Here is a 16342-nt window from a genome sequence, read left to right as displayed (position 1 = left end):
AGAGTATCTCAGGGATTGTGAAAAAAAAATCATCAAGCAGCTTCATTAGACACTGTAGGTGGTAAGACAATACAACCTGCCTGATGCTTGAAAGCCAGCAGAAAAGGCTGCTCACCACTCTACCAAAACTCTCTAAATTTTATGGGAGCCGATAACATGTTGGCAAACACACATTAAGTGATTCAGTTAACCATTACAGGCCTCATGCACATGGACCTCGTACACTTGTGCCAAGATATCAGAACCATCTGATCTTTTTCTATTCCTCAGCTGAATGAAGTATCTAGGATACTGTTGCTGTTGTCACATGAAATGAATGAGATGATGGCTTTGTGATTAAATAGATTATATGGCACACTTTAAAACATGAGAAATTTTTTTTATTTCATTTTATATTCTCTTTGATTTTTTGCCTTGATGATGATGATGATGATGATTGTTATTGGTTATTATTATTACTATTATTATTACCGAGTAGTTTAACCTGACCACTGAACTAGTTTATTTAGCTCTCATAGGGCTGGCCCACAGAATTTATCTTGACTAAAAATGAGGTTTAGATTTTTACTCAATTACAACTTTTCAAAAGTTTCACAGATGAGTTACTGAAAATAATGGAGACTGAAAACATTCTAATACATCCCTCATCTCCCAGTATTTTTCTTTGAGCATCAGGCAACGTTGCCCATGCGTCTGCCCAGTCCTCTGTTAGCATCCAGTAGTTTGGTTTCATTCACTCTTGATAACTATGTGACTTGATCTTTGTGAATAGTGTAGATCAGTGCTTAAAGTTTAAGAGAGAGAGAGAGAGAGAGAGAGAGAGAGAGAGAGAGAGAGAGAGAGAGAGAGAGAGAGAGAGAGAGAGAGAGGTAACCAACATTTGTCTTTGTTCAATTGCAATCTATTTTTTAAATTGTACTTTATTTGATTTTTACTGATTAAACAGTATAGTATTCCCAACTGTATTATGGACACAGTATAATATTACACTGGAAAAGTGTATCAACGGGACACACTATCCTCAACAAAGAATGCTTTAAACCAATTCATACTTACAACCAATAAAAGACGAAACAAGACACAGGCCCAGATATAAGAAGTTGTATCATCCGCCACTCTTTTATGCCCCAAGACACAAGGCCCAACAAAATCTCACCAAAAGCAAAGAAGTACTGAGGCAGGACTCCGCAAGTAACACGCATTTTGGGACCAACAAACTCAGTTGCTGAAAATAAAAATTATAAAAATTTAATTTCTCAACGGTACTGCACAATACACAAACTTTAATTTTATCTTTTACTGAATACTGCTGAAGTAGCCACTACCCTTGAGAACCCTAGAAGAGTTTTTAGCATCACCTAACCATTTATCTGCTCATTGAACAGAAGCTGCAAGACAGTAAACAGTGAGTCAAGGAGGAGAACTGAGTAAACCAGCTTTCTTTATCAGTTAACAAAAAAGTTAATTCTATTCACACAAAAATACAAATCATAATCATATGTAACCTAAATACCAAAGTAAAGTAAACTGGTATGTATTTGGTAAAAACTTGAACTAAATACTTCTCCAATATAAGTAACTAACACATTAAGTTGTGAAAAGTCATTTATAAAACCTTTTTACAAAAAATTACAGCTAGATAACCTTAGACATCTGCACACAGTAGATACCATGTGCACACTTAACTAATACTCAGTGATCCCAGTCTGTGTGAAGCTTCATATTGTATACTGTATATTTCTGTGTATAAGATGACCTATAGATAAGACAAGGTCACAAATCATGGCAAATTTTCATGAATTTACTTCTAAATGAACTTACTTCTAAATCATAAAACCAGATTTTTTTTAAAGAAAAGTTATTAGTATTTGCAAAAAATTAAACAGCACACCTATATGTTTATATTAATGACTTAAATACAGTGTTCCCCCCCTATTCACGGGAGATGCGTACCAGACGACTCCGCAAATACTTGGAACCCCCCTTTAAAAATGCTTATAACTGCCTATCTTGAATGTGTAAACAGCAAAGTAACATATTACAGTACATATTAAACTTTGAAATATTATTGATACTATTTCAAAGTAAATCTTACATATTATGGTTAAAAATACAAGCATACGTTACTGTATGACTTAGTTACGTACATGAAAATAATTTAGTCCCCCCCTTAAGTATTCAGTCATGCATGTTTTCTTTCATAGTTATGATCTAAGTTGTTCAGTTTTCTTTTTACAGAGGAAGCAATTGTATGTAAAATCACAAGAGAGAGAAAGAAAGAAAGAACAAAATACGTATGAACATTAAAAAAAAAATTTTAACACTAGTACAACATACATAAAAGGGATTTTGACGTAGGAAAAATCTATTTCTGGTGTCGACCTGTGTCGCCCGATGAAAAATCCCTGTTACTCATTTTTCTAGTATAAATAAACTCTAAATATACCAAAGAAAAAATAACATAGTTATGCTGAGGTTACTACCCCCAGCGCGATCACCCAAAGGGTGTCGGTATAGTATAGGGGCGTTGTGTTACCACAAACCACTGGACTTCTGCCATTTAGAAGATTCCCTTCAAAATCCCTCCCTTTGGTGGGAGCCGCTACAACGAAATCCCACTACTCGTCCTCGCTCGCCACTACTACTACTTACCCACGCGCCATTTTCATTCCTGTTAATAGAGCCGTGCGTTCAACTAACAAGAATTTCGTTGTGCTTTTTCCATTGTGGATTTTGCTAATTTCTTTCATTATGAGTGCCCAATCTTCTGCTGCTTCGAAGTTGAGTACCCCAATTTGGTTTTTATCATATTTAAGTTATATTAAGGGGGCCGGCCGGCTAATGCCCTTTTTTAAGGACAGGACTTTGATATTCATACCACTTAATAAGGTGACTTGGGACATCTCCAAACCGCATATGATTTTCGCCTCTGACCTTCGGTTTTGTGACGCCAGGGCGATTTATCCCGAAAATAACCATTTTTCAAATTCTATCTCCTCCCTTGATATTTAATATTAAGACCTGGGATTACTACCATATATAGACCTGATGTAGACCTCCAATCGAATGGAGAGTTTTTTTTTCTAAAAGTCATTTTTTTGCTAATATGAATTTTTCAATATGGTCAAAAAATAAACCCTATGAATCAAGAGAAAAAAATTTATAAAAAAAATACGAAACAAAAATTGGAAAAAAGGGCTCTATTTGATTGTTCTATAATGTCTTTCTGAGTTATATACCAAATTCCAATGTTATAGCTTTAAAACTAAGTGAGAAGATAGATTTTGAAGGTCAATAAGTATAGTTTTGAGATACGGGCGTTCAAAGTTTTCCTTCGTATTTCTATAAAGACAATATTAATAAATAATGATTATTATGAATGTATATTTGTTTTTTGTGTATTAATAAACCAAAACTATTTTATTTATCATAATTTAATCATAAATGATGATCCCTTTGCTCATATATCGCAGCCTGGGGCACTGCTTGAGGCAAGATGGGGCACTCCTTCCTACGCAATTCTCTCTCTCCCCTTCACTAAAACTGCTTATTACAGCGAATTTTCTTCTTCTGTGTGTTAGCGAGATGTTTTCCTTGTATTTTCCTCTTTGGCATGATGAAATTCTTGCACGAAACAAAGATAAACAAACGTAATTGCAAGAGAATGTCAAGAGGTGAAACTCGAAGGCGTACACTTTTTTTACAAAGACAATTTAATAAATCATGATTATTATGAATTTCATATTCCATTTTGGGTATTAAAAAACCAAAACTTTGTTATTTATCATAAATGAAGATCTCTTTGCTCAAAGATCGTAGCCTTAGGCACAGTGTGACATGTGCTGTCAAGCAAGGCGGGGGCGTTACTAAGCAACCCTCCCCTCTCTCTTCACTAACTACGCATATATTATGATATTCTGTAATAATACTTGAGCGATTTTTCTTCGTCTGTATGTTAGCGAGATGTTTCCCTTGTCTTTTCCTCATTGGCATGATGAAATTCTTGCCGAAACATACATAAACATACGTGAAAGCAGGCGAATGTCAGACGTGAAATGGAACGTGTAGACTACTTGATGTCTGTGATCGCACTAAATGACTTGGTAGCAGCGCTTGAGTTGAGCCTGAAGTCTCCTTCTCGACTCGGGGAATGTCTACAGATGCCATTTCTCCCAATTTCTTCGACAATAATTATCAAAATTTACGATAATAGAAGAAATATTGCATTTTCTTGTACGGATCAATGTTTTAGGCTTATTGAGTTACGTTAACTAATTACCCTGTAACTACGAAAGTAAGAGGAATTTCGACGAAATATTTCGTATACGTATTCTCAATTGCCATATGAAGCTCCATGAATTTTTTCATGACTTTGCATTTTTCGCCCTATACCTCCATATATAGAGGTTCCGGCCGCCCCCTTAAGTATGCTATCAGTCCAGGCCCCTCAAAATATGAGTTGAGGGTGTCGCTGGCTGGGCCGCCATTTTGAGCGTCAGCATAGCAACAACGAATTACACACAGCATATGTAAAAAGGGATTTTGACGAAGGAAAAATCTATTTCTGGGCAACGACCTGTGTCGCCCTGTGAAATGGTTCCTTGATACTATTTCTGAAGAATAAATATTGCTATTCATCCTAGAGAAAAAAGAAACAATATAATGCCAAGATAAATGGCTCGCTCACTTCTTATAGAAGTGTCGGTATAGTAAGGAGCGAGTGGAATCACTACCAGAGGTCCCTTGCCATTTAGCTTCTTCCTTCGACAAAACCCCGAACTACGGAGGAGCCGTGCTACAGCTCCCGGTCTACTACTACCGTGAGCGCCTCCGACGCCTGAGACGTCATTCCTGAAGATAGCCTCCAAGCTTGGGGTAAGCTGGGTGAGGATAATCTAACTACAGGGTGGGGTTTCACAGGGCGACACAGGTCGTTGCCCAGAAATAGATTTTTCCTTCGTCAAAATCCCTTTTCTGGGCTTGACCTGTGTCGGCCTGTGAAATAGTACCAGAGAATGCTAAACACCAAGCTTGAGGAACAGTACAGATAAATTAAGAAGGTAAAGTTAAACACTTGTAAGGTTAATAGTATAATAATCAACTAAAATTACAGTCTTACCCTAAGGGAAGTATAAGCCCTAAAACACGGGTTATAACTTAAAATTAGTTAGCCTAACAACAAACAATAACAATACAGGTTAGGCAAAGACAGGATATAAGTTGATATATACAAAAGAATGGAACTGAATCCAATTAGAATGATGAACAAAGCAAACTCAAGGTAACCCAATACATGGAGGTGACTAAACTAAGTAAGGGTGCAATGGGGCAGTAGAAGGGAAGGCTACAAGAAGTTATAGTTAAAAATTAAGAATCAGGAGAAACTGTGTTTCCAGCTGCCACTGCTGGAAATTTGTGGGCTTCTAAGGGTTTTAGGTAGTGCCGTTTGAAAACTGTCGGAGATTTCCAGCCTGTATACTTCTTAAGATCGTCAAAATTCATGTGTTGGAAATAATTAATAGATGTGGCCACCGCCCTAACATCGTGGGCCCGAGGAAAGGACTCTGGATTGGCCTGTTTAATGAAGTATAAAATTTGTTGCCTGATCCCTTTTAGGGATAATGTACCACCTTCCTTCCTAATGAACAATGGGCCGGAAGATTTCAGAGTTGTTCTGCTTAGGTAGGCTCTTAATGAGTTGACAGGACAAAGGGAAATGTCTTGAGGTAGTGGTAGGATTTTCCACGAGGACCATCTGTCCTGTGGGTCTTCATTTTTGGCTAGAAAATGGCGATCTGGGGATAAGAGGACTTCCCCTGAGGGGAGGAACTCAATGTGGCCTGGTTCCCTTGATAAAGCCGACAGTTCTGATATTCTAGCTCCGGAGGCTAAACTTAATAAGAATAGGGTTTTCCTCAGGAGGGATATATAATTGCAAGAGTCATTGTTAATGTCCGAGGCCAGTTTGAGGACATCATTTAAGAACCAAGAGACTGATTTAGGTCTTGTTGATGGTCTTAATCTAGCACAAGCTTTTGGTATGGACGTAAAGTACGAATCCGTAAGGTCTATGCTAAAACCAAATTGGAAGATCTTTTTAAGAGCTGATTTGGTCGTAGTGATAGTGCTTGCTGCTAAGCCTTTCTCAAACAATGATCTGAAGAAAGTTATGGCTAGGTTCGTTGTCATGACTTGAGAATTTGACAACTTAAGGAACTCTGCTAGTTTCTTGACAGATGAATCATATTGCCGGAGAGTAGATTCTCTTTTATCTGATTCCAAGAATGAGATATTCTGGGGATCAATTTCTGCATTCCTCATGGCTGCAAATTTCAGAAAATCCATAAAGTTAGGGTTTTCTGAATTCTTGAGGAAGCGGACACAGTCTGAGTTTGCACTAACTGGGTTAGTTTGGGGTTGGGAATCCGTAGTGGTCAGAGTCTCAACTCTAGGAGTAGAGGGAACCAATTGCTCTTGGGCCAGTTGGGAGCTACTAGAGCTACTTGGCCTTTGAATGTCCTGAGTTTTGTCTAAAACTTTCATGAGAAGGTTCACCGGAGGGAAGAGGTAAATATTCTTCCATTCGTTCCAATCGAGGATCATTGCACTCCGTAGCGTATGCTAGAGGATCGAGGTTGGGTTGCCACGTAACAAGGGAGTTTGTGGTTTGACTCCGTGGCGAAGAGGTCTACTTGGAGTCCGGGGACTTGTAGACTGATCCAATTGAATGAACTCCTGTCCAATGTCCACTCCGATTCTAATGGAGCGGAGCGCGATAGAGCGTCTGCTACTACGTTCTTGACTCCTGCCAGGTGAGTGGCTGACAGGTGCCATTTGTTTTTGCTTGCCAGAGAAAAGATGGCTATCATGACATGGTTCAAGTGGCTTGACTTGGATCCGCCCCTGTTGATGCAGTGTACTACTACTGCACTGTCCAGAACTAATTTGAAATGTGAGTTCTTGGGCGGACGGAGCCGTTTCAGTGTGAGGAATACTGCCATGGCCTCCAGTACATTGATATGTAGCTGGCGGAATGTTAACGACCAAGTTCCTTGAACTTTTTCGTACTGGGAGTATCCTCCCCACCCTGTTAGTGAGGCGTCTGTGTGGATCACTAATGATGGAGGGGGAAACTGTAGAGGAATTGCTTTTGAAAGGTTCTTTCTCTCCGTCCAGGGACGGAGACGTTTCCGTAAGATCGCTGGGATAGAGGCTAGTTTGTCCCGTGATCTGCAATTCGCTCTTGAGCGCCATACTCTGTTTTATATCTTTGAGTTTGGCTCTGAGCAGAACGTCTGTGACTGATGCAAACTGGAGTGAGCCCAGGATCCTCTCCTGGCACCTCCTGGATGTTTGTTGTCGTTTGAGAAATTGTTTTGTAGCTCTTGCAATTTCTTTTCTTTTCAACGACGGAATTGATAGAGTGTGCGATTGTAAGTCCCACTGAAGGCCTAACCACTGGAATCGAGATTCCAGTGTTAGTCTGGACTTGGTTTTGTTTATTTGAAAACCTAAATGTTCCAGGAATTTGATCACTCTGACCGTTGCTTCTTTGCATTCTTTGGGGTTCTTTGCCCAAATAAGCCAATCGTCCAGATAAGCCACTAACATTATTCCCTGTTTCCTTAGCTCTTGCACTACTGCTTCCACCAATTTGGTGAAGATCCTGGGGGCTATGTTGAGCCCGAATGGCATTACCTTGAAGGAGTAGGATCTGTTGCCTAGTTTGAAGCCTAGGAATGGATGGAAGTGTCTGGCTATGGGAACATGATAGTAGGCATCTGAAAGATCTATAGAGGTTGTGACGGCCCCACGGGGAAGTAAGGTCCGTACCTGCGAAACGGTCAGCATCCTGAACTTGTCGCAATGAATGAATAAGTTCAGATGGGACAAGTCTAAGATGATTCTTCGGTTTACCGAGTCTTTCTTTGGCACGCTGAACAAGCGTCCTTGAAATTTTAAATTGTTGACTCTTGAGACTACTCCTTTGAGGAAGGTAGTCTTCGGTATACTCTACCAATTCCGTTGTTGGTGCTTGATAGAATCTGTTGGTTGGAGGAGGGCCCTCTAGCCAACTCCAACCTAGTCCCTTTGTTACTATACTTTGAGCCCAAGGGCTGAACCCCCACCGCTGGCAGAAGAGGTACAGCCTCCCTCCTACCTTGGGACTCTCACTGCTGGTTTGCCGAGGGGCGGCCACCTCTTGCTCCTCGGAAACCTCTTCCTCTGTTAGCAGCCCTGCCGGATCCTCTGAATCGAGAGGCACCTCTTGCTCTGCTGCCTCTCGCAAACCTATTGAAAGCCTGAAAGCCTGAAAGTTCTGGCTTTCATAGTTGGAATTGTAGGCTGGCGAGACAGCAAAGGAAGTAGAGGGTTGAGATTGCTGGGACTGAGGGGTCAGAACAAGGTATTGTTGTTGACCCTTCGACGATGGTTGCCCTTGTGATGCTGGGACTGCCTGAACCAACGTTTGTTGAGAAGGCTGGAAGGGAGAGAACTTCCTTGGTTTCTTCTTGTTCCTTGGGTTAGGACCAGAAGATTCCTGCCTCCGCTTTGCTACCAGTCCCCACCTGACTTTGAGGCACTGGTTAACCTTAGAAGCTTCATGAAGGACTTCTGCTACTACTGGTGCTGGAAAGAGGTCCGTTCCCCAAATTGAGGAAGCAATCAGTTTATTTGGTTCATGGCGGATAGTAGCTTCCGCCAGAACGTGCTTCCTACAATTTCTCCTGGCTATGAGGAAGTCGTAAAGGTCACACTGCATGATGTGCAGCAGACCTTTAGCCAAAACTTTAAATAACGGCTCTTGTTGGTATACAAGAGCCGTCATCTCCGCCATAGTCATGGAGGAAAGGGATCTCGCGAGCCTAGTCCGGGCGTCGTACTCCATCTGGATGAGAGAGTCCGACAACCTGGGGAGTCTCTCACTAAAGAGAGAGGTGGCACAGTCCGCCTTTAGTTTTCCTTCTGAGAAAGTAGGAACTGCCCCCTCGAAGTACGTCTCGGAGCCTGGGACTAAGAGAGAGGTGGGTTCCGTCTCTCGTAGTTGAGGCAGGGGCTCGTCTTTCAGGGTGGCCTGAAAGGTTGCTTCCACTACCTTAAGGGTCAGTGGTAGCGGAGTCCCTTCCACCGGAGTAAAAATGGTGAAAGGACTCCTAAAGGCAGTGATGCGGGTGTTTTCACACCCCCATTCTTCCAGACTTCTCATTAGAGTCTGCTGTGCCTGTTCCCTCGGAAGGATTACTGTCTCCTTGGGAACCTTGTCCTCTCTCATCATCGCTGCTTCCGTTAGTCGGACATAGCCAATGAATGGTGGTTGAAGGTCTCTGGGGTGGAACTCGAAGTCCTCACGCCTTCGAGTTCCTATGCCTTCGATTGTCAACATTCCGTTGGCCGCCTTGAATTCCGGTAGTTGGCTGGAATCTGGCATTGGAAGAGGAGAAGGTGGCACAGATAGAGGAGAACCTGCCGCGATCGAGGTTTGGATCCCGGCGATGGCATTCTCCTGAGCGGCCAGCCGTTCCGCCAGCGATTGGATCGACTGGCCGGAAGACGTAACAGAACTGGAGAGCTGGGAGAGCACCGAGCCGACCTTGTTGTCAACCAAGGCCCCTACGATCACTCCCACCTGCTCAAGAATGTTAGCCGAAAAGGATTCGGGATCAAAAAGAGGGACTTGAGCCCGATCCTTACGTGATCTATGTTTGGGGGACCTCGACGCAGAGGAAGAGGCCTCCCTTGACCTAACTGATCCGGGGTGGTGAGCCGGAGTTACAGTGTCTGTCAGGATGACCGATTTCTTGGGGAGAGACTTTTTAAGTTTCTCTTCGGTCATCTTAGCTTTGGGGATCACTGAAGTAGCCTTAGGACGGACAGACCGCTGCTCTTCAGTGAAGCCCCGGAAAGAAGTGGAAGTAGAAGGATCAGTAGAAGGTGATGGAGAAAGGGAATTCAGGAAAGGGCCCTGAGAACCCACAGAAGCTGCCCCTACTACACCCTTACCTGTACCCATGGAGTCAATAGCCATGGGTTCGACGGGGAAAGGGTAGGGAAGAATGTGGGGTAGGGGAGCCCTCCCCCTGAGCGGCCAGTTAAGGACGGAGAAGAAGGGGGGAGGAGGTCCCGAGCCCCCGAGGCACGTGACGAGTGAGAATACCAGTAGGGGAGGGGAGATCCCCACCAGTCCCGTGAGTCACCCCCTCTCATGCAGACTCGGACGCTAGCTGTGAGAAACGAGTCATCACCCATCGACGTGGATGGCAATGTATGGAGGGGGGGAATGGGGGGACGGGAGGGGGACCCCGTAACCGGGTGGCTCACCGCGATCAACCGGTGGTCTTCCCAGCCAGGTGAAAGACACGAGGTGGGGAAGAACCGTCGGAACAACATCAATATCACTGATATAAATAGGATTACTTATAATAATCAATCAAATAAAATTAAAGCGATATCTTAAAGCTAGACTAACACGGGGAACACGAAGCTAAGCAAACAGAAAATTAGGCTAATCGCCGATCCGAAGAAAGGGGTATGTTAGCCTAATTTAACCTCTAGTTCAAGAAAACGGGGGGCAGGCTAATCACCAATCGACAATTGGGGTATGAAAGCCTAATTAACGGTAAAATAAATGATAACAGGGAAGCTAATCGCCATACCGAAGCATGGTGTATGTTAGCCAACCTAGTACCTATAATATTATTAATGGTAATCAGGAACTAGAGAAGGAAAGAGAGAACATCAGAATAGTTAAGATGATATGACTCTCAAATCGTGACTGATAAAACTCCTAACGATGTAAGGCGTAGCTAGACTAAGGTCCGAAACGTGCGGTCGGAGCGTGCCCCGTGGAGGCCTAACTAAAAAACTAACTGCATAAAGATATAGAGACTATGTATAAGTAACCATATCTAAAGTACTGAGAAAAAGGGAAATCCCTAACGGTATGGAAGACCGAAAGAGATAACCCGTACCGCCAAGCGGTCGAAGGGCATACCGGCCGATAAGGCTCCGAATATGTATAAAACACGAAGATCATCATAAAATGAGATCAGTAACCTCAGTAACCCCAAACAGTACTTAACTTAGAAGCAGAAGCTGAAGACATCTTGAAAATAAAAGATAATCCAAAAGATAATCCAAAATAGAGCGAAACACAGCACAGAAAAATTCTAACGTGTGGTTGTAACGCGTGCTATCGAAGGAATGTTGTCTCAGGCGTCGGAGGCGCTCACGGTAGTAGTAGACCGGGAGCTGTAGCACGGCTCCTCCGTAGTTCGGGGTTTTGTCGAAGGAAGAAGCTAAATGGCAAGGGACCTCTGGTAGTGATTCCACTCGCTCCTTACTATACCGACACTTCTATAAGAAGTGAGCGAGCCATTTATCTTGGCATTATATTGTTTCTTTTTTCTCTAGGATGAATAGCAATATTTATTCTTCAGAAATAGTATCAAGGAACCATTTCACAGGCCGACACAGGTCAAGCCCAGAAATTATAATATAGGCTTAGTTTTGCTTATAAGTTGATTAAAAGGTGATATTTCTGTTAGAACAGATATTAGTTACATTTTAGAATAATATGGCTTATATATTGATACATCAAGATCTCGGTGCTGGTGAGCCATTCTCGAACCTAGGCTAGTCTTATAACGGTAACCATATTTGATCCTTAAACCGGATACATGGTTTAATTATCCCTAGTTAGCTTAAATTGATAAGCCTAATAAGCTTAAATGCATGTTTTTCTCGTCATAACGAGCTACGTCGATAAATGACTTTGCTGATACGTTCAGGGGAAAAGTGCCCATTACGAATGGGAATTTAAGTGATACTATGGACTACGTAGATTAGTACTAGATATTAAGAGATAACTCCTATGCACCTTGTGATATATTGTTATATTTAGATCAATAAATAACCTAAGTAATGGTATTATGTGCATAGCCTACCTGGATAACCTCCTGACCGGGTTGGACCACCTCCGATCGCGACGGGCCACGGCCAGTCAGCAAAAAATCTAAGTTACATAGCCTAGGAGTGGATCCACTTTAGATCAGGGGTAGAGCCAAGCAACATAAACTATTGCTTACAAACCTCTGGTCGCAAAGATTGAATAATAGATATTATTACGAAAATATCTCTACTATATTATCTCTGGAGCTTCGGCGAACAGAGAATACTTTTAATCAGAGCGATCAGAGGCAAGGTAGAAGGATAATAGTTATCGAAGTTCGGCATTGCCGGAATTCAGACTGAATTATTCCTAGCTTCGGCAATTATAGAGGTACGCCATGTCTTTTTTCCGACACCGACGAAGTTCAGTGTTTTAATATAAACATGCCTCTGAACGTAATACTCAGTTTATACTATTATTCCTAGAAGTTTATTAGATTTATTATGTAGGTTGGTACCGGAATACTTCACGAAGTATTTCGCCAACAACCTAGATAAGTATACAAATGTAAGCCTTATTAGTCTAAGCCATTTATTAATAAGTCGAATCCGGAATACTTCAGCAACGAAGTATTTCCCCGACAACCTAGATAAGAATACATTTAGTCTAAGCCACTGTAATAAGTCGATACCGGAATACTTCGGCAACGAAGTATTTCCTCGACAAACCTAGATAAGAATTCATTTTCTGGAAAAATTAAGGCATATGCGTCAGCACGGAATATTTTGGGAACGAAATATTCCGCCGACAAACACTATAAAACTTACGAGTTTTACGACCTAGTTATTTAGAATTAATCAGTCGACCACGAAATATTTCGGCGACAAATATAATCAGTAATAAACTTACGAGTTTATAACTTATATTACAAGTTGTTAACCCTTAAACGCCGACTGGACGTATTTTACGTCGACATTTTTTGTCTCTCGGGTGCCGACTGGACGTATTTTACGTCGACATACAAAAGTTTTTTTAAAAATTCACGGAAAAATACTTTTAGGCCTACCAGCCTAAAACTCTTGAATCACGCGCCTTGAGGGATGCTGGGAGTTCACGGATCAAGGTGTTGTTTTGTTTACAATCGTTACGCAAGCGCGAATTTCTTTCTTGCCGCACTAAAAAGTATCTGTGACACATCTCGGAAATTATTTCGTCACTTTGACATAATTTTTTTACCATTTTAAATTAGCTGTTACATGGAGTATTATATGTGAAAATGTGCGCATTTTTATGTAGAATACAACAAAAAAATACTCATGATTGTAGCTTTTGAGATATTTTCATATAAATTAAGATAAGTGCCAAAATTTCAACCTTCAGTCAACTTTGACTTTACCGAAATGGTCGAAAAACGCAATTGTAAGCTAAAACTCTTATATTTTAGTAATATTCAACTATTTACCTTAATTTTGCAACTAATTGGAAGTCTCTAGCACAATATTTCGATTTATGGTGAATTTATGAAAAAAATAACATTTTCTTTACATCCGCATGGTAACTCTTCTGAAAAAATCATACGTGCGATTGTGGTAATGTTTGCACCATTTTAAATTAGCCGTTACATAAAGTTTTATATATGAAAATGTGCGCAATTTCATGTATAATACAACAAAAAATAGTTGAAGGTTGTAGCTTTTCTCATTTGTGAAATATTTGCATATAAATCACGATAAATAGAAAAAAAACCACGTTCGGTCAAATTTGACTCTACCGAAATAATAGAAAAACGCAATTGTAAGCTAAAACTCTTACAGTCTAGTAATATTCAGTCATTTATCTTCATCTTGAAACAAATTCGAAGTCTCTAGCACAATATTTAAATTTATGGAGAATTTTTAAAAAAAACTTTCCTTCCCTCCGCGCGCGGATTCTCCGCCACAAATCTCTGAAATGCGTAAATCCCATTCTCGGAATATTTGCTCCGTTTCATATTAGGCATTTCATAGAGTTTTATATATGAAAATGTGTGCAATTTTATGTAGAATAAAACAAAAAATATTTGAAAGTTGTAGCTTTTCTTATTTCCGAAATAATTGCATATAAAAAATATATATATAAAAAAAATTCGACATTCGGTCAACTTTAACTCGTCAGATATGGTCGAAAACTGAATTTGTAAGCTAATATTCTTACAGTATAGTAATATTCAATCATTTGTCTTCATTTTGAAAGAAATTGGAAGTCTCTAGGACAATATTTAGATTTATGGTGAATTTTTGAAAAAAATATTTGTTTACGTCTGCGCGTTACGAATTCATGCATTATTTTGTGATAATATTTTCTCTGTGTTGCTTTTATCGTTTTACAATGTGTTATATACCAAAATGATCGCAATTTAGTGTACATTACAACGAAAAAAAAGTAACGTTATTACCTTTAACCGTTTTGCGCACAGCGCGATTTAAATACAATTATATATGAAATTTTGTTTTTGCGCTATCATATATCGCATTATTTATATAAGATAATGATAATTTTTTTTCATTTCTGATGGTTGCATACTAAACTTCAGGCAATGACAAAAAAAGGAGCCAAAAATGAACTCTTAATCTTGAAAACTAAGCGCGCTGTGATTTTTTGAAAAAAATATTTTTTCCGCTTCCGCGCTCACTCTGAAACGTCTCCGGCACACGGGAGACTTTTTTTTTACCGCTTCGGCGTTTAAGGGTTAATAACTAATTACAATTATACCGGAATATTTCGGCAACGAAATATTCCGTCAATAGAAGAAAATGCATGGTTTTTCTAGAAAATGCCTGCCTGCATGCCTAAGACGGAATATTTCGGCTCCGAAGTATTTCGTCGATAATTTAGCAACAAACCATCAAAGGGAAGAAACTCATTGAGTTTTTTCACATTACAGGTGGTCCGTTGCCAGGCGGAGGGGTGTCATGCGTCGTTGGGAAATCCCTACGGCCACGTAGTCTGCCGCTCACATGCCAACTGCGCGGTACCCTTGGAAAACTACGTGGTCTGGCATCCAGACGCCTGTACCGTCTGTTATAAGCTAGTCTCAATTCTGACTGACAAACAGGTAAGGATTTTACGAGATTGTCTTACATATAATAGGTGATATAGTTATGTAAATCTGTAAATTATTCAAATCCGCCACTAAAACAAGGATTAACTTACAGGCGGACAAGGCGATCATCCACGACGCAAGGGTGTCCCTTCGTAAATGGGTGGGGGGTTTTGGCAAAAACGCACCAAAAGGTCTGCCCTACATATTGGATGCTGGCCTGTATGCTATGATCTTTTCGAGCGCCACTATGACAACAGCGGTGCCCAGGGAGAGAACCGAACCCCTCATCGAAGCCATTCGTCTGGAGACGATGGCCGCCTTAGAGGAGCAGCAGGACCTTATGAACGATGTAGCGGCGATCGACATCAACGTCGAGCCGATGGAACAGGTAGGTGGGGAGGTAAGTGGGGTGAGTTCCCATCCCAGTCCCAGTCCTTCTCCTTCCCTTTCTTCTAATACATCCTTTAAGGGTTTTACAAAACCCGCTAATGAACAAGGAATGCCGTCAGTCATTCCTAAAGTCAAGAAGACTTTAAAGAAGACCAAGTCTGTTCCGCCAGTGGCGATTGAGATGTCTTCGGTGTCACAGCCGTCGACATCATCTTTCATTCAGCCTGCTGCCATAAATCCTTCCCCTACCGAAGGAGCAGGGTCATTCTCAAGGGCGGCGGAACAGCTTTTTGACCCGGTTGACTTCACTAACCAACTGTTAGCCAGGGTTACTAGAGTAATTGATCAGAGGCTAGACACAAGCCTCGGGCCAACAACAGACATCTCCAATCAGGCTCTCTCGTCACTGACGGAGAGAATTAGGCCCATTGAGGAGATGCTCTCTGGTCTCTTTAGATCCGGAATACCAGCCCTATCAATGATGGTTCCGGATGCTTCAAAGCTTCCACCCTTTGATAAGGAAAACCCATGGAGGTTGGCACTAAATGCTCCCTTCGTAGAAAAGAGGCTAACAATCAAGGGGTGCGGAACAAGACCGATTGAGGATTACGAGCTATTCCCAGCTGGTAGGCAGTTCCCGTTCCCGGGCTTTGTCAGACTAGCACAACATGCGCTAGTCAGAGTAGATAAAGTACCGAAGGAAACAGTGATCTTCCCCAGAGAACAGGGCCAAGCTGCCTGGGTCCATTCTCTAACAGAACTAAACTGTGTCAACACCAAATTGACACCGCATAAGGGGAAGTACACAATGTTCGTCACCCCCGAAGGCCTTCCGTCACCTTGTACAACTAAGGTGACGGAGTTAACATTGCAGGCCATTAACGAGGACAAGCCAACACCGGCCCTGAAGGAAACAGAGCCTACATCCTTGCTGTTGCCCACAACATACATAAATAGGGTACTCACACGTGATAAATGTT

The 16342-nt window shown here is 41.4% G+C and overlaps 1 protein-coding gene across 3 annotated transcripts in view; it reads right to left on the bottom strand.

Annotated features, from left to right (window-relative positions):
- Window positions 1-16342, bottom strand: part of LOC135211001 (organic cation transporter protein-like) — a 421916-nt gene that overhangs the window by 225892 nt on the left and 179682 nt on the right. For all 3 annotated transcript variants that reach the window (XM_064244015.1, XM_064244017.1, XM_064244016.1), the window contains exon 6: window positions 1057-1225. In XM_064244015.1, coding sequence (XP_064100085.1) covers window positions 1057-1225 — 169 coding nt within the window. The remainder of the gene's footprint in view (window positions 1-1056; window positions 1226-16342) is intronic.

The sequence above is a fragment of the Macrobrachium nipponense genome, chromosome 4, assembly GCF_015104395.2.
Source record: "Macrobrachium nipponense isolate FS-2020 chromosome 4, ASM1510439v2, whole genome shotgun sequence".
Taxonomy (NCBI): Eukaryota; Metazoa; Arthropoda; class Malacostraca; order Decapoda; family Palaemonidae; genus Macrobrachium; species Macrobrachium nipponense.
This window is presented reverse-complemented; position numbering and strand designations above follow the sequence as displayed.